The sequence below is a fragment of the Phyllostomus discolor genome, chromosome 7 (genome assembly GCF_004126475.2).
Source record: "Phyllostomus discolor isolate MPI-MPIP mPhyDis1 chromosome 7, mPhyDis1.pri.v3, whole genome shotgun sequence".
Classification (NCBI taxonomy): domain Eukaryota; kingdom Metazoa; phylum Chordata; class Mammalia; order Chiroptera; family Phyllostomidae; genus Phyllostomus; species Phyllostomus discolor.
This window is the reverse complement of record NC_040909.2, coordinates 107,160,741-107,180,573: the sequence shown is the minus strand read 5'-3', so window position 1 is coordinate 107,180,573 and position 19,833 is coordinate 107,160,741. Positions and strand designations below refer to the sequence as shown.

General features: G+C 35.8%; 1 protein-coding gene across 2 annotated transcripts in view; it reads right to left on the bottom strand.

Moving 5' to 3' along the window:
- TMEM67 (transmembrane protein 67) overlaps positions 1-19,546 on the bottom strand; it is a 53,031-nt gene extending 33,485 nt beyond the window's left edge. For both annotated transcript variants that reach the window (XM_028533976.2, XM_036031249.1), the window contains exons 1-7: positions 19,310-19,546; positions 17,745-17,833; positions 15,846-15,939; positions 12,047-12,146; positions 10,315-10,384; positions 10,150-10,224; positions 2,029-2,091 (exon numbers count right to left, since the gene is read on the bottom strand). In XM_028533976.2, coding sequence (XP_028389777.1) covers positions 2,029-2,091; positions 10,150-10,224; positions 10,315-10,384; positions 12,047-12,146; positions 15,846-15,939; positions 17,745-17,833; positions 19,310-19,502 — 684 coding nt within the window. In that variant the 5' untranslated portion in view covers positions 19,503-19,546. The remainder of the gene's footprint in view (positions 1-2,028; positions 2,092-10,149; positions 10,225-10,314; positions 10,385-12,046; positions 12,147-15,845; positions 15,940-17,744; positions 17,834-19,309) is intronic.
- Between the last annotated feature and the right edge of the window lie 287 nt (positions 19,547-19,833).

Sequence of the window (19,833 nt, the reverse complement as noted above, 5' to 3'; positions counted from 1 at the left end):
TGACATTTAAAAAAACTATTAAGCAGAATAATTATATTTGAAAGAATAATTTGGATATTAGCTCTTATATATGTAAATGTGATCCATTTTTTGAGTTAAGTAATTTGTTTTATACATAACAAAATAAAATCACTTGCTGAGCCCCTCAAACTTCTCAGTTTTCCCTATCAGAAAAAAAGAAGTCCATTTTTACAGTAATTCACATCAAAACACTAGAGAGATCTTCCTTTTCTCTCTTCCTATATCCAACTCATCAGTAAATCATGTTGGCTTAATCTTCAAAACATCAGGTTAGACAAAAAGTCTGAATGGTTTTTCCATAAAATAAAGGATACATTTTTCATTTTTACCAATAACTTTAGTGATTTGGAAATTCTGAGTATATAGGCTATCTCTCGCATGGTGTAACGTTAATCTCAATTAATGTCTGGATTTGATCGCTATCCACTTGAACTTGTCTACCTGACTGTGGAACATTGTCCAGTGAGAAATCTCCAGCATGGAACTCTGTAAACCACTTAAAAAAGAAAAAGATTTTATTTATTTACTTTAAAGAGAGGGGAAGTAAGGGAGAAAGAGAGGGAAACGCTGACATGAGAGAGAAACATTGATTAGTTGCCTCTCGTACATGCTCTGACAAGAGCCTGAACCTGTAAGCCAGGCATGTGCCCTGACCAGGAATCAAACTGGTGACCCTTCGCCTTGCAGAGCTGATGCTCAGCCAACTAAGCCACACTGGTCATGACTGCAAACCACTTCTGACACATTCAATCTGTCACAGTACCTTCTCTATAGATTGCACAAATCTTTTTTTTTTTTTTGCATTTCAGTTGAGTTTTTTACCTTCCTTAAAATAATAAAACATAATATGCCAAAATGTTGCTTTTTTCTTCCATCTTCAATATTAAAATGGCTGCACAAAAATTCACCAATTTGGTAAGTTGTTTTTTTAAATACATGCAGATATGACAGCTGTGAATACAATCTAACAAAATTGTTTCAAATAAAGTTAAAGACAACAAAGCACTATTAGAGTCATCTTATGGAAAAAACCAAACAAAGTTTTTGGCCAACACAATATAAACAGAAGTATATCCAAAAGTATATCTCATTTCTACAGTACTACCCTTGTTTGTGGGTCAACTATCCCTTAAACAGATTACTCTAATACTTTCTTAACTGGTCTCCCTGCTTGTGTCCTTACCCCAACAAAATCTACTCTCCATGCATTAGCAATCCTTTTAAAATCTGAAGTTCAGTTATGTCTTCCTTTGCAGAAAATCCTTATTTCCCCTGTAGTAAACTCCAGGTCCTAGACACAGCCATTCCTTTCATCCCTGAACTCATTTTTCCATCTTCCCTGCTCACTTTGCTTCTGCCACTCTAGGCTCTTTATTGTCTCTTAAGCATGAACAAGCCAGGTAACTCTGCTTTGGGACCTCTGTACTTGCTGTGGTCTCTGCTAAGAACATTCTTCCCTTTACATGGCTCACTCTCACTTCCTTCAGATCTCTACTCAAATATCACCCTTTCAAAGACGCCTGTCCTGACCACCCTAAGTAAAATAGCATCCCCTTCCATTTTCCATGTTCTTTATCCTGATTTATGTGTCTTTGTGGCATTTCGCATCACCTGACATTTACTTAGATTATAATTCCAAGGAGTCTTTTTAATGTCTTTTTTTGAAATACAACACTTGATTTGAGAAGGAGGCCAGGCACATAGTAGGTCATCAATAAACATTTACTAAATGACAGTATGAATCAGTGTCCCCTAACACTAAATTTCAGCTGAGTAAGTTTGGAGACATTCAATTTGTATATAATGAAATATAAAATGAAATATAAAATGAATGAATGAATTTTTTCTTTATGTATTCTCTTCCAACCTACTAGAAAAAGGGTTTATTCTTGTTAAAGACTATGACTACGGAGATATAGCTACTTAGAAAGCTTTTATAATCTGGGGAAAAAACAGCAGAATTCTTCAAAATGATATAAAATTATTTTTTTAAAAATTCAAACTTACCCAACAAGCAGCTGCTGATGATTGCAAATACTTTGTAAACCATTCTGAAGTTAAAGACATTCCCTGCAAACAAAAAGATGAATTTTAGTTTTAAGTTCCAATAAAGATTCCTTAACACTACACTGTTAGGAAGATATTAATACACATATTGTTGAATGTGAAAAGATTAACATTACTCTCTTGATGTGATTTAAAATATAGACTTTAGACTATTGGTCTTCCAGTAAAAATGGCAGCATAGGTAAACAAGGCATACCTCCTCCCACAACCACATCAAAATTACAACTAAACCACAGAACAATCATCATTCAAAACAGCCAAAACTCAAGCTGAAATGTAAGTCCTATAACTATAGAATTAAAGAAACCACATCCAGACCAGCAGGGAGAACAGAGAAGAAGGAGATGGTCCCACACCCATGTGTGGTGGATAAAAATCAGGAGGGATATCTTGGAGCAAAGGGTCCCAACCCCACACCAGGCCACCCAGCCCAGGGTTACAGTGCCAGGAAAATAAGTTCCCGTAACTTCTGGCTGTAAAAATCAAGGGGGATTAAGGCTGTGGAAGGCAGAAATTTCTGGAGTTCCAGGCAGTTCCTCTTAAAGAGTCTGTGCACAGACTTACTCAGACTCACAGGCTCTGAGCTCCAGCATGGGGTCGGCAGATTGAAAGGCACCAAGGCATACTAGGAGAAACTGAATTGTCCTGCATCAGGGCCAGAGCTGGGGAGCAACTTCTTCCCAGACACAAGTGGTGGCAGAGGCCTTTGTTCCTTTTCTGAGCCCTCCCCACACAGAGCCAGCAGGCAGGAGCCATATCTGAGACTCTAAGCCTGGTTCACACTGTTTGCCCCTCCCTGGTGACTCCCTGAAGTTGTGCCCTACTCAACTTTCAGGCCCACCAAAGCTGTTTCCAGTGGCTTTTCTGTGTGTACAGCTTGTCTTGGTTCATGCTTCAGATTTTCCTAAATTCTCTCAAGCAGTATATGGCTGCAGCAAACCCTGTAACTGGCTAAGTGGCAGCCAGCCTTGATTCACAACCTGGCCTCACATGGGCACCTCCAAGCCCAGCACAAGGAGCAGCCATCTGCAGATCACTCTGTATCTTATGCCAGGCTGCCCGGGAAAGAACACAGACAGTGGCCGACGTTGGATGTGCCAACAGCAATCAAGGTACAATAGGAAGGTGGACACAGTCCATATGGTGAACACAACTCTAGTACCCAGCTTGGGAAATAGGTGAGGCTGTGCCACTGGATCCTACAGGATACCTACTACATTAGGCCAGGCTACCAAGACAGGGAGATATAGCAGCTCTACCCAATAAATAGAAATAAACACAGGTAGGCTGCCAAAATGAGGAGACAAAGAAACATAGCCCAGATGAAAAGAACAGATCAAAACTCCAGAAAAAGAAATACACAAAATGGAGATAAGGAATCTATTAGATGCAGAGTTCAAAACACTGGTTATAAGAATGCTCACTGAATAAGTGACAACCTCAATAACAACAACAACAAAAAAATCCAGTCAGAAATGAGGGATACACTAATTGAAATAAAGAACTATTTACAGGGAATCAACAGTAGAGTGGCTGAAGCCGAGAATCAAATGAGAGATTTGGAATATAAGGAAGCAAAAAACACCCAATCAGAACAGCAAAAAGAAAAAAGAATCCCCCCAAATGAGGACAGTGTAAGGAGCCTCTGAACAACTTCAAGCAAGTATACGAACATTTGCATCATGGTGGTGCCAGAAGGAGGAGAGAGACAGCAAGAAATTGAAAACCTATTTGAAAAACTAATGACACAGATCTTTCCTAACTTGGTGAAGGAAATAGACATACAAGTCTGAAAAGCACAGAGAGTACCAAACAAGATGAACCCAAAAAGGCCCATACCATGACACATCAGAATTAAAATGCCAAATGTTAAAGAGAGAATCTTAAAAGCAGCAAGAGAAAAGCAGTTAGTTACCCACAGGAGAGCTTTCATAAGATTGTCAGCTGATTTCTCAAAAGAAACTGCAGGCTAGAAGGGATTGGCAAGAAGTATTCAAAGTGATAAAAAGCAGAAACCTATAACCAAGATTATTCTACCCAGCAAGGTTATCATTTAGAATCAAAGGGGATAAAGAGCTTCCCAGATAAGAAAAAACTAAAGGAACTTATCACCACCAAATAAGTATTATATGAAATGTTAACGGGTCTTCTTTAAGAAGAAAAAGATCAAAATATGAACACTAAAATAGAAATAAATACATATATAACAACAATTGAATCTAAGAAGCAAAATAAACAAGCAGAACAGAAGTAGAATCATACATACAGAGAACATTTTTATGGCTGCCACATAGAAGGGGGGTCAGGAGGATGGGTGAAAAGGTGAAAGTATTAATAAGTACAAATTTATAGTTATAGAATAGTCACAGGGACGTAAAGTATAGCATAGGGAATATATTGTAGTAGTCAAAGAACATATGTCTATGATCCATGGACACGGACACTAGTGTGGGGATTGCCTGAGGGAGTGGAAGAAGGCTTGGTGGGGGGTGGGGCAAAAGAGAAAAGCTGGACAACTGTAATAGCATAAATAATAAAATATAATTTAAAAATGAAGAAACAGATTTTAATGGGAATACAAGAATTAATTCTAACCAATGTCAGTTTTTACAAATAGGACTGCATTACAAAATCATGTCACTTAGGCAAAAGATATAGGGAAAAATATGTGTCTATAGTCCCAAAAAATTATTATGCCCATTCCAATAAAACAGAAACAAAATGTCAAAAAATAAAAGAAAAACTAGATCTTTACTCAGTATTGAATAGTTAACAATCGCTAATTTAGGATTATTATACTGTATTAAATTTGAACGTAATAAAAAAGAAATATTGGTGAATGATTTCTAAGCAACTGGAGACTGGGATATGTTGAGTAGCAGTTAAAATCTCTGATGTGGTGATTCTCAAACAATGATGGGCAACAGAATCACCTGTGGAATTTCCTAAAAGCAGAAAATGCCTGGCTTCATTCCAAACAAAATGAATCAGAATATCCAGGATGAGACCAAAGCGTACATGTGCTCTGAAAGCTACAGATACATGCCTCTGGCTAAGAACTGCTTTAAAGTTTATCTGTGCATATAGCTAAAAAATAAGATACTAGGAAGCACAGTTCAAAGTAAATTCTCTGGACATGGACAGAGGAGATAAAACTAAGTTAGCCGAACATTGCACCAGAGCTATCAAAGGAATCTAAAATGAAACTGCATCTCTACTTTTATCTCTTCAATAAGCAAAAGTTCTCATGTGTAAGGAAAAAAAACATATGCATGAAAGGTTGAACAATGCACCAAAAAACTAGTAAAAATGGAAAGCAATTACAACACTACTGGGAAACACATGTAAAATCAAAGCCATAGATAATATCAGCAATAGTATTAAAGTTGTACAATCCTTTCATAAAATAATACCTGTTCATTTTAACCCAGGAATTTAGAAACACTTAGGAAGTTTATTTTAAGGTAGTGTCTCCAAAAGAAAAAACAAAATTATGTGCATAAAATTGTTGACAGCAGTATTATTAAAAACAGAAAACTTAAATATTCAATGAAAGTACAATTTAAAATAAAAGCATTGTGTGACTATTCACAATTATTATTACATTGGTTGAGCCTGGAACATAAAATAGAGAAACCAAGGTAGTGTCTAAAGACTTATGGAGACATGTCAAAAATAACACAGGAGCTATCTCAAAGGAAAGTACAACCTTGGGACAATTTGAGTTTTGAAAAGAGGAATAACAATAACATTATAACACACTGAATAAACAAAGATTCTATGAATTTACAGTGGAGCTAAAAAAAAGGCATAGAAAGAAAGTGCTTTTTACTGAAGACTCTAATTAATAAATATAAAGAGAGTAGTAGAATTGTAAATTCATCTTGAAATCACCAATCTCCTTGATTCAGGCAAGGCTCATCAATGGCTACTAAAACTGATGTTTACATAGTCTCAGAGTAAGGTCTGAGACTACCTTATTAATCAGAGTACCTTTACAATGGAAAGAAGTGGCAGATACCACCACAGTCAGGCAATCAAGTTTGGCACCACCAATGATTGGACAATCTGACATTATGTGCTCCTTGTTTTGATGCAATGGGCTGTACACAACATTTATATTCTTGCTTGAAAATATTTCACTGAATCTAATCATGAGAAAACAATGAGAAAAATTCAGACTGGGGACAGTAAAAGCTGGCCTTGGCTATGTAAGAATCAATTCTATTAAAGCAGAAAAGAAAAGTAAAAACAAAACAAAAAATCCCTCCAGCAAAACAGAACAGGAGTCTCTGTTCTAAATTAAAGAAAACTAAACAGACTAATGCAATGAAGACTTGACTTGGGTTGGTGAACATACAACACAGTGTGCAGATGAGATGATGTGTTGTGGAATTGTGCACCTGAACCCTGTATAACTTTGTTAACCAGTGTCACCCCAATAGATTCAATAAAAAAAGAAAAAATATTTTAAATTAAAAAAAGATAAAAAGACTAACTGCAATTTGAAAGCCTTGATTGGATCCTATAAACAACACCCCACCCCCAAAATGGGGTGGACGGTAAAAGACATTGAAACAAGTATATAAAGTAATTCTATTATATTAATTTAAAATGTTTAGGTGTGATGCCAAAAAAAATGCCCTTTTTCCTATGAGCTAAATAATAAAGTATTTAAAAGGAAAATGTCACATGTCTACAACTTATTTTTTAAGTGTCTCAGAAAAAAATGTATATATATATATATATATATATATGCATTTACATACACAGAAATATATATAAAGCAAATTGGCAAAACATTAACAACAGGTTAACCTATGTAAAAGATATACGTGTATTTATCATCTTGTTTTTTCAGCTTTTCTGCAGTTTAAAAATTTTTCAAAATAAAAGTTGGAAAAGAGAAAAAAGCAAGACACAGTATCACCATTACTACCTTCAGGGGATGTGAATGGGAAGACACTGACCCATATATATGCAAATATATGGAACTTATTTACTGAAAGGCAGGGATATCCCTAGAGGTGGACTGGAAGCCTTGCTTATAAAATTATACAAAACCAATTACATTTCAATTCTGTATTAATCAAGAAAGCATCTGACTGGTAATATTCTAAGTACATTTTTCCAATTATGAAGAGTGGATGTTATCATGTCCATACAAGTATTTTAGTGTAGTTGGCAACTACAGTCTCAACAAAAATTAATAAACATGCATTTTGTTTATCAGTCTATCTAATCTCTGGTGAGTTTAATTACTTTGAACCAGTTCCTTAGAATCTGACTGACCTACAAGTTCACTGATAAAACAGTTCTTATACTAGCAAAGCTGAGAACTGGGCCAACATAGTCTCGCCAGCTTAACTACATTTTCTTGACACAATTCATACACTGGCCACACAGAATGTTATACATTAACATTTAATAAAATGTTATTAAAGTTAGGAACTACAAACGTGTCCTTGGAAAAGTGTCAGTGTTCAAGACTGGTATGTTTAAATAAAATACATTAGTCCTGGCTGGTGTGGCTCTGTGGACTGAGTACTGTGTCGGCCTGCGAACCAAAGGGTTGCTAGTTTCATTCCCAGTCAGATCACAGGCCTGGGTTGCAGGCCAGGCCCCCAGTAGGGGCCACACAAGAGGCAACCACACACTGATGCTTCTCTCACTTTCTTTCTCACTCCCTCCCCCTCTCTAATGTATGTAACTAATAACATACATTAACTGAATCAGATTAACTTTACAGTTGGAATAGCCTTTGCCTGCCCACCTTCCCTTTCTAGCAGAGTGGTCTGCAATGGATCTGCTGCACAGTGGTGTTGGGGAAAGGGAGGATGTGAAGGTGCAGTGGAAGAGAGTTGTTCTGTTGAGCAAATGAGTAAATTGAGGGTGAGGCCCAGATTTCTCACTACCAGAAAAGTTACTGTGGAAAGTTTCACTACTGTCAAAAGGAAAGGCTAAAAAGAATTCTGAGGTGTCACTTTGGAATTGAAAATATCAGTATGAACTCATTTATTTTAATACATATACAAGATAAGTATTGAGACAGTTATATACATATTTTCTAGCTATGTCTACTAAGAAGGCATACTAAAGTAGTAATCTTGGTTTCTGAATATTATCCTTAAAAGCCCCTTAGAGAAATGATTGATTCCAGGGCTGAGGCAGAAAAAGTCCAAGATAAGCCTGGAAATCTTGCTGTGCCAGAAAGTAAGGAAACAATTAAAGAATGATGGGGACATGTCAATAAAGACAGGGGAGCCAACATGATGGACGGGGCTTATACTGGCCTAATGTTGGACCATTTGAGCATTAAAACAAATACATGTATTGGATTAAAACCAACTGAATAAAATAGGAACCCATGAATCCATACTGCCACTAATATACAAATAAATGTATAGAAAAGAGAAGGAAAAATTCTTCCTTGGTGTGGAATGTTAATTAGCAAATATGGAAACGTAATGAAAAGATATGGCAACTACCACAGTAGTGGTTGATAGACAAGTGTCATCAGTGGATATTGAAGCTACTAAGTTAGTGTTAGTGAAAAGGAGGAAACATAATTATGGAAATTTCCCTAAAAACAGTAATCAATTGCAAAGGGAAAATGGTAATGGTAAAGCAGACATGGTGACTTTATGGCAGGTGATCAAGGTTAACATCACCAGTGGTGGGACAGATGGACATCCCCATGCCCCATAATGTGATGCAATGCACCAAAAATAGCACTCCATCTTTTTTGTGGTTTCCTGCCAAGCTTGTTCTAATTGTGAAGAAAGATTAGATACAACCAGTTGAGGATCATCCAGTGGATTGTAAAGCCTATAATCTTCAAAACTATGGAGTTCAGAGAGGAAAGACTGAGGACCTCTTCCAGAATGGAGGAGACTGAAAAGGGCTCCTCCATTGGAGGACTCCTCCCTAAATGGCTGGTGACCTGAGGCCAAGTAAGAGAGACAGACACTGGTGAGGCTTTTAGCAAAATTATTTCAACTTAGTTTGAAAAGGAAAAAGTGAAAATTAAAGACCTACAAATGTGATAATGGGATATATATGTTCACTGTAATCGAAATCTAAAGAAGAATGCCCCCAAAGACATGCATCTTGTTACAAATGAGCCAAATTTTATGATCTCAAGCTCCCTATGCATACCCATATGTTAGCATTTATTCTGTTGTTTTGCAATTACTTCATACTTGACTATCACCCAACAAAATTATATTGGAGGAGAGAAATTTTTGCTTTGTTCATCAAGATCCCAGTTTCCACCATCATTACGGCTATCCTCACAGCCCTCCTAACTGCTCCTACCTACTATTCAATGATGATTTTACCAACCAGATCCCAGCCCGTCCGTCCCAAGCTCTGCTGGCATACTGGGTATCTTCAATGCTCATCAGCTAACTCCTAGCAGTCATCTAACACCTAGTCAGTCATCTAACACTTAGTCAGTCATCCAACACCATTCTCTTGTATATGTGACCTCTTCAGTGCCAAACCATCCACCTACTTCCCATTTTACATCCCAGATGTTGTCATCACCAGGATCTGTCACAAAAGCTCTAACTCTATGCCAACATGCTCTCATCTGTAAATAAGGAAACTGGCTGGATATAAATAATCCTCATTTCCCTGGTGACTACCATGCATAGGAACCATGAGGTAGGTATTATTATTATGTCCAATTTACAGACAATTAAACTTAAGTTTAAAAATGTGAACCAAGTCCAAAGATACAAAGCAGATGACTGGTAAATCCAGGGCTGAAACCCAGTCTCTGGTGCTCCTAACCACATTATATTGCATTCTTTACAGGATCTATAATGGACCTGCCCAATCTTAACATTCTGAGATCCACTGAAAAAGGAACAAGCTAGGGTAGAGAAGACAGTAACTGAACTTATAAATTATAATGCCAAGCTTGTAGTCTTAGACTGATAATTCCTGTTTTCAAGTGATTTACACATAAGTGTTCCTCATTTTAGTCCCGAATTAATTACCAAAGAAATGCAGACATATTCTTAACAATGAAACAAAAAATGTAAACATACTCACAAGCTCTCCATAACGTGCAGCTGAAATTACACGTGGAGGAAATTTCCCCGTGCTGCTGAAACATAAGCCCCCTGTCTAAAACGAATGAATGAATAAAACAGTTTAGGGAATGGTACAGGTAATTTAATTTAAAAATATATACTTTATCAACTTGATTAGCCTTACTAAAATGTTAGGTTCTGAACACACACAGGACCTGCTGGTATTAATGAATGTTGGCTCACATCGGACACACCTGTCAATATAACAAAAAACATTTTTTAAATGCTAATGAATTATATTAAACTTAAATTTAATTAAGAATTTGTCTTCGTAAATACTAGATTAAACTCATTCAGCTAAGCAATTACTTGTAATAAGTAAACAAATTAAAAATACGAACACTGATTTGAATAATTTTATCCCTCTCTTAGTATTACAAGGCAAGGTATATATAAATAAAATTAACCAATAATAGGAGAGTATTCTTGCCTGGGCAGTGTGGCTCAGTGGGTTGGAGCATCGTCCCATGCATCAAAAGGTTGTGTGATCGGGATTCCATTCCTGATCAGGGCACATGCCTAGGTTGTGGGTTTGGTCTCCAGTTGGGGCACATGAGGGAGGCAACCAATCGATGATTCTTTCACATCAGTGTTTCTCTCTCTCTAACCCCCTTTCTCTCCTCCTCAGGAATCTCTCTCTCTCTATATATATAATTTTTTTCTTTAAATAGGAGAGTATTCTTTTGAAACCACATGGATTGTAAAGAATAAATACTGAATAGCAAAGATGGTTATGTCACTCAATTAACAAAAGAGTCCAACAAACTCATATAAATGAAACCCAATCCATTTTTATAAGTACTTATATCAATATACTTTTATTTTGTCTGCTGAAAAGAAACGTGTATCTACTCATCACACCTTGAGTCTATTCATGATCTTTGTTAATTTTAGAAAAAAAAATTTTCATTAATGAATGATATAAAAGGACGCAGGGCATTGGACAAGGGAGGACACTGATGGTTTTAGATGGGTATTCATTACTAGCAAGATAGAGCAGGTAGGAGACAGTGCCAGGACATGGCACAGAACTCTGACTAGGCTTAGATAAGTACTGGAGGGGAAAATTGAGGATCAGCCCCGTAGTCCATATTTATGTGCTATAATGCAGGTCAGCCTGAAAGAAAAGATGATCTAACACTAATTATCCCCCCAAAAAGCTGCCCAAGTATTTTCTATGTTAAACTTGAGAACTGAAGAGAAAATTGTGCTTAAAGGGAGGTTATCATGTGGCCTCTAAAACTGAAGTTGAAATAGGAATACTGTGTTTGAATTAGAGAGAGGGAGTAGTATGTGCACCCGTGTGTTTGGTGTGTACATGCACATGCACAAAGGTGTGTACATGCACAAATGGAAAGTGAAAGAGAACAGGGCTATAATAGGGTGCCTGAATTTATTTATCATATTAATATATTTTCTTAGGTAACATAACATATAAAGCACAATATCTGATATATAGTAACTGTACTGAAAATAGAAGTTACTATTATGCACTATATATTACAGAGTGTGTACAAATTACATAATAACAAAAATAGCTGAACACTTATTCTATAGCACTATGCTGAGAACTTAATATATTTATTTCTAAGCTGTGATAACAGCCTATAAACTAGGTGGTATATCCCTACTCTAGAGATAAGGAGACTAACTTATTGAGCTATCCAAGGTCAAACAACTGATAAGAGACAGAACCCTATTCTGGGCCTCAGCTTCCTTAGCTACTAATGCCTACCTCTATCCTTCCTTGGGTTGTGAGAAGCAACTGATATGATTAGAAAGTAATTAAAAAAGGTACACATTCTGCATATATATAAAATGATATTAATTAAATCAGCACACAGCACACTGCTTACCTGTTTCCTAAAGCATTTGCTACTGTAAAAGAGTTTTCATTTTCATCACAGAGCTGACAAGTTGCTTGAGACAACAACTCTCCATTTACGTCTCTTTCCACTAAACAATTTAAAAACAAAATTAAGATATAACTCATTGTCAACATAAAAGCCTGGGTATACTTAGTAAAACCCACTTATAATTCTAATAATTCTCAAAACACCTGCTTTTCATTAAATGCATGTTAAGCACCTCAATAATAGAGAAAAGTGAAACCTTTCCCATTCACATAAAAATAATACAGAAACTAATTTTCCAAATCCTCATAATAATAAGTTAATATTTTTTCTTCAAAAATTTCCAGTGCCCTGGCTGGTGTGGCTCAGTGGGTCAGGTGTTGTCACACAGACCAAAAGGTCACCTGTTCGATTCCCAATCAGAGCACATGCCTGGGTTGCAGGCCAGGTCCACAGTTGGGGGCATGTGATCAATGTTTCTCTCGAACATCAATGTTTCTTTCCCGTCCTTCCTCCTTCCCTTCCCCTCTCTCTGAAAATAAATAAATAAATCTTTAAAAAATTTTTCCTGTTACACTGGTTATGGGGGAACAAGCATTTTCACAGACTGTTGCTACATTTCTGCAACTTAGCTTTTGACAGTATCTGCTAAAATTTTATATTCACCTACCCTACAACACTAAAAGTTCATTTTTAGATACCTAACCTATAGAAATATACGTACATGTGAATAAGGATATTCATCAAAGCATTATTTGTTAAAAAATAACCTAAATATTTAAAATAGCAAAATAGATCATACTGTTAAGTGAAAAAAGTATACTGTAAAACAATCTTTTTGGTATATGAAATACTTATATAAAAATACTGCATATTTCCTGTAACTACAATGTACACGTGTATGTTAAAAAGAGAAAAGACAGATTCTAAAAGGACATACACATGCAAAATGTTAACATTTACTTTTGGGGCTGAAGGAGTAATAGAGAAACAGCATTGTGAAAAATGGTCAAAGACCGTTAGCCCCAATCATACTGTTATCCATAATCTTTTAAGGTTTTGTAAGGTGGTAAAAACAAATTTAACAAAAGTAAAGGTGAACAACTTATTCCTCCTGCAGTCATCCTGTCTCAGTAAGTGGCAACTCCACTTGACCATTTCCTCAGTACATCTAGAGTCTCCTCCTTTCATGTTCCACATTAAAAAAAAATAGAAAATAAAGATTCAAATCCTGTCAGCTCTCTCTTCAAAGTATATGCAGAAGCTGAATTATTCTCTCTACTTCCATAACTATTACCCTGGCCCAATGCCATCATCCATAACCTGGACCTTTGTGACAGATTCCTAACTAGCTTCTTGGTTCTATTCTCCAGGAAGAAGCTAGATTAAAAACTAAGTGTGATCATTTCACTGCTCCAAGGACCTCCCAGTGGTCTGGAACCCCATCTTACACCAGTTCATTTCCGAGGTCACCATACAGTGTAAAAGGCCTTACGCTGTATAGTGCCTTACACGATCTGCAAACCATCAATCCACTTTTCAGACCCACCCACTTCTGCCTTTCTCCTCCTTTGTGACAGCCACGTTAGTATATTGCTGACCCTTGATTACACCAAGTGTGCACCCATCTTAGGACCTCTGCACTTGCTGTTCCCTCTGCCTAGAATGCCCAGTCATCAACACAGCTGTTTCTCATTTCCTTCAAGTCTTTGCTCAGATGTTAACTTTCTAGGGAGGTCTTCTAAGATCATCCATATTAATAGCACCCTGCTGCCTCTCCCTTTGCTCTGTCTTATTTGTCCTCATAGGACTTATTACCACCTGACAGATATACCTATTCATTTGTTTACTCTCTTTCTCTTGCCATTGGAATGTAAGTTTGATTCACTATTGTATCCTATTTATTGCTCAATAAATATTTTTTAATTAGATTTAAAATTGGGAGGTTTCACTTAAAAACTTTGTATTTCTGGCATCTCTTAAAAAATAGGCAAGTCTGTTTTCATGGGTTCCATGTACTTACATGATGACAATCTGCTAGAGCTGAACTGGGGCTTGCCAGTGCCCTTTAGCTTAAAGGCCCTTCAGTTTAGTGAATATTTAATACATGTATGTATACAAGTTTTAGGTGTACAGCATGGTGGTTAGACAATCATGTACTCACCAAGTGCTCCTCCTGATATTTTCAGTACCTAACTGGCAGCATAAATAGTTCTTACACTATTATTGACTATATATCCTATACTGTACTTTACATCCCCATGACTGTTTTGTAACTATCAATCTGTACTTCTCTATCCCTCTACCTTTTTCATCCAGTCCCTTAAAATTTTAATTAATATTATTCTCTGAGTAAGGCTGAGCAATTTATACATGTTTAAATGCTTTTTCTCTGCAAACTTTATTCCTGATTTTTGGCCATTAAAAAAATTCAGTTATTCATCTTGCTCTTATTTGTAGAAGTTTCATGTATATTACAGAACTTAGCTCTCTGTCTATTGGATAGATTGTAGTTTTTTCTCTAGTCTGCTATTTACTTTCTGGTATTGTTTATGATTAAAAAAATTTTTTTATATATAATCAAATTTACCAAATTTTCTTCCATAGCTTGAGATTTTTGCCCTATACTTAAAAGGCCTATTCAACACTAAGACATAAAATGTTTCCTATTATTTTTGCAAACTTTTGTAGATTCATATTTAATATTAAAATATTTGATTGACCTAAAATTTATTTTTAAAGAATAAGGTAGAAACCCAACCTAGTATTTCCCCAAATACCACTTATTAATCAGTCTTTTCTCCACTGATATGAAATGCCACTTTTATCGCATATGATATATTCCATCAACCAGTCTGTTACACTCATATGCTAGCCGCAGATGTTATTACAGCAGCTATAAAATGTGTATAATATCTGACAGGGTTGTTTCTTCCTTTTTCATAATTTTTGTGGCTTTCACATATTTTTCTACAGATAAACTTTAGAATTAGTTTTTGCAGTCCCTAAAAAAGAGAAACAAAACCCTAGTAACATTTATTAGGGCTCCTTTAAATAGACTTGGTATTGGGAGAGCTGACATTTTACAATATTTCATCTTCACAACCAAAAACAAGATGTATACTGCATTTATTAAAGCCTACTTCTGTGTCCCTCAATAGCATCCAAAGATTTCTGCAACTAATTTCTTTTGTACATTTACACCTCAGTATTTTTTGCTGTTGCTGCTACTGTAGATGAGTTCTTTTCTTCCTTCACAGTTTCTAAAGGATTACTGTTTGAAAAAGAAGCCTACTAATTTTAGAATATTAATTTTGCTCTCAGGAACCCTTACTTGGTTATAATGATTTCTAGTGATTCCATTGGGTTTTCTAAACATATAATCAAATCATCAAAAATTAATAATATTTATCTTCTCTTTTTTAATTACTCTATGACCTATTTCTTTCACTGACCTATGTACATCATATACATCTCTCCATTTGGGTCCTGACATTCAGAAGAATGCTTATATTTTTTCCTTATTAGGCATCATGTTGGCTCCTGAGTTGAAACATGTATTTTATCATATTACACTAAAGAAGTATCCATCTAGTACTACATTATTCAGAATAAAGAATTTTTAAAAATTAGGTAGAGCTTTATCTTTTTAATGCCTGCTGCTGTCTCAAACATCATCAAATTTTGGATGACAGTAATAAAAAAATATTGTTAAGAAATCACCATACTATTTCAATTAATGTCCTTATCATAAACAAATACAAAAAAAGATGTGTTACTATTTCATAAGAAATCTACTTACCTAAAATATGGCCAGTAGGACAGTGGCATTTCCCTTCTGCAGTTAAACCACTAGGGCAAGAAATGCAGTTCCAGCCATCTTTGGTAACACCTTTCTGAATTAAAAAAAAAATCATTTTGTCCTTAATCAACCTTTTCCTCCTTAACTGATAATGTAAGTCCAAAAGCCACAATAGTATATAATTTGCAATTTATATTCAAATACATAATGTGCATATAGGCCACATAAAAATTCCCTGGGTAGCCAGTTTGAGCTTATATTCCAAAATTAAGATACACATTTATAATTATATATTGACTCTGGGCAATAGTTCTTCATGATTTTCAGCTCAAATGAGTCTTTACTTTCATAATTAATACTGTCATTCAGTTTTTTCATTTACAAAGATAAAACAACAAAATGCAACAGGATTTAATAAATAGCTAATTAATAGTCTTACTTGCCTTAAAATAATTATTCTAATTTTTAAAAATCCAAATGCATTAGCTTTTTAAAATCAAGTTATGATTCATAGTAGGAAAATGTTACATATAACTAATATGCAAAGTTGTTAAAATTAAATTATGAGAGTATTTCCTTCTATCCCTAACATTAATATTTTTTGCTAGTAAAGGTTTTTGATAAAGTATGACATCATTCAAAATTGGGCTTATTATATGAGGAAAAACCTGGGACAACAATACAGTAATTATATTACAAACATGAATATAGCCAAAATTAATAGAGAACAATGGCAATAAAAAAATGCCACAAATTATTTTAAATTTTGGTTGAAAAACTGGATATATTAATAAATGTTCCTACACTTGCCAGCACATATATATATATATAAGACTATTTAAAAGTTATGATTTCTACCCTGGCTGGTGTGGCTGAGTGGATTGAGCTCTGGCCTGTGAACCAAAGGGTCTCCAGTTCACTTCCCAATCAGGGCACATGCCTGGATTGCAGGCCAGGTCCCTGGTGGTGGGGGCACGCAAGAGGCAACCACACATTGATGTTTTACTCCCTTCTTTACCCTCTCTCTAAAAGTAAATTAAAAATCTTAAAAAAATAAAAATTATGATTTCTTAGTAATATTACTAAAAAAACAATCAGCTTTGGCATCATTTCTTATTAGTGGTTATTTATCATAGGGTCAATACTTCCAAAAATATAAAATAAGTATCAAATGATCATCAAATCTATAAGTACTAGACATAAAGTAGGACAACTGGTAACTTTATATTAAATTCCCAAATTCAATGTTTTTAAAATACATATAATGAGAAGACATTACTATAAAAGTTGGAACTGACACATAGAGACTCCTAATTATCTAAAATGATTGAAAATATATCTGTTAATTAAAAATCATTATATATAACTATTAACTTCCTAATTTCTAAAAATTATGATGTAATGAAATGACTAACAGAACAGCAACAGATATTATATAACCTACTTAATAATGCAATTGGCATTTCATAAACTTATCATCTTGATCTCACATAAACATGAGTTATTATATAAAACATTGGCACACAGGTCTAAGACACTGAACTCAATGTGTACCAAAGGATACACATATTCCAAATTGCTCTATATATGTATCATTCATCTATTTTTCTTTATACCTGAATTATTCTATGAGGAAAGGTAAAACACAAATTTTCATAGCTTTGTGGGTTTTTTAAATTTGAGATTTAAAAAACAATAAAGCAATAAATTAATTTTTTCCAAGTTGGCATAAAATTTCACCAATCTTCCAAAATGTACTCTAGTAAAAACAAATTGAACTTTATATAACTTTAAAGCTTGTGAGAGAAAATATTAGTGTACGCATCAACTGGTACATTAAAAATACATTTAATTTACTACTTTTTACAGTAAAATTATTTAAAGCTAAATACTCCATACCATGTCTTCTGGGCACTTTTTACAAATCATATCAGCTCCTCCATTATTAGAGATCATCTGAAATCCCGGTAGACACACACATGAAGTTCCTAAAAAGAAGAGGACCAATTCTGACCTTGGTAAATAATAATAAAACTCCAAGACAGGGAAACTTACAATAATTCTTAAGATCTAGGGAAGAAGTATAGTAGTTAAAAGCAAGTACTGCCTGGGTTCAAATCCAGAAACATACTCCTTGGGTTCTGATGCTGCTTCTGTTACTTATCTGTGTGACTTTGAGCAACTTACTGAACTTTTCCGTGCTCTGTCTTCCACTTCGGTAAAATGGTAAGAATAACACTTTCCTCTTAGGGTTAGTGTGAATATTAAACTATATGTAAAGGTCTTAGAATGTGTTGTTGGCACACTGTAGGTACTGTGTTTGCTACAATTTTTAGTGCAAGCATAACTAAATTATTATATTTTTGAACTATTAAACAAATAAACTATTAATTAACAGATGTGGAAATTTTACATTTCTATTTCACCCAAACATACACATATATCCAATAAATTTAAATTTACTTTATCAGAAAAACTTTATTAAAAAAAGTTACATTCATTCAAATAAATTGCCATATTCCTGTACACAGATAGTAAACCATGTAAAATCATCAATACTCAATTTGCTGGATAAGTACAGATAGCATTATGTGAAATTCTTTTTCATTCATATATCCTAACCTGAGGAGCTAGAACTGTCCTATATGACATAAATAAGGATATATTAAATTTGAAGATGGCAGAAATCTAATACCATGGGTAACCAAATCAAGATTGAAAACATCTTGAACTTTAGAATATGGAGAAAGTTTTATTTTAAGCAGTTTCAGTGAACAGAACCAGGACCAAATATGATGTTTCAAGCAAAAAACAAAAAGTAATCCCAAGAAACTTTAAGGGCAATTAGTAATATTCAATAATCAAAGGAATAAGTCCTAAAGAGATCATAATATGGTCACATCCCATTGTGGAAAAAAATAGGTCGAGGCTGAGGACAAAGACACAAGTTCTTCTAATCTCCAATTTAGGTGACAAAGAGGACATTACAACCTCACCTGGGCTTAAAATTCCTTATTTGTAAAACGAGAATCCTGGACCTGCTCAAGATTAAGGTCCTTTCCAGATCTAAATTTCTGGGACTTGAAAAGTAAAGTAAACGGTTATAAAAGTTACAAGGGCTAATTTGCATGCCCTCCCCTACCTTCCCTGTCACCTGCATCTCAGATTACTTCTCCATTTTTTCTGCTTCCTATAGGCAGCTTTCTAGGGGCTCCCTAAAGACCCTTAGGCTAAGGGGTGGGGCGGTTGAGGCCAAGATTTATTACTGGTAACGGCTCGCGGAGTAGCGGACTCGGCGTCCCCCAACTTGCAATCCTCCAAGGAAAACCTCTAAAGTGTTGGCCGTTAGCTTGCCTGAAATACTCTTTCCTCAGACCAAAAGGTGTTTCAGCGACGCCAGGGACTGCACGCAGCACCGAGGCGGGAGTGTTTATTTAGCCCGAGCCCATCCCAAACCATCTCACCCTGGGCGTCCTGCCTCTGGTTGGCTCCACAACGGGCACAGGAGAGCGAGGAGATATCGAAATACTGGGTATGGCCGCAGGTCTCCGGCTGCCGGAAAGGGAAGGAGAAGGTCTGGGCCTGTGAGACGTGAAAGAGAACCAACAGGAGGTATGCAGTCATAGCACCGACCGATAAGTTGGACGAAGCAGCCATTGCTACGCTAGCTCCACCGCCGCCGTCACCAAGGTGAAGACGCGGACTACAGCCCTGTCTCCAGGGTCCCGTCAGCCTTTGCGGCGACCCTGCAGAGCCGATTGGACAACTCCGGCGTAGGTTCCGGAACTGTCCACACTTGGTGATGCTTGGTTGCTAAGTTACCAAAGCCGCGGGAAGTTGGCTGGTACTAACCTGGGAGCCTGACGGGCACAACCTGCTCTTTACAATATTTCTTTCAAACTCTGGGACGCGACCTATATGCAGGAGGTGAAATTACTTTGGAGGTCGGGAAATAAAATAAGACAGGAAAGAAAATATTAGATTGCAT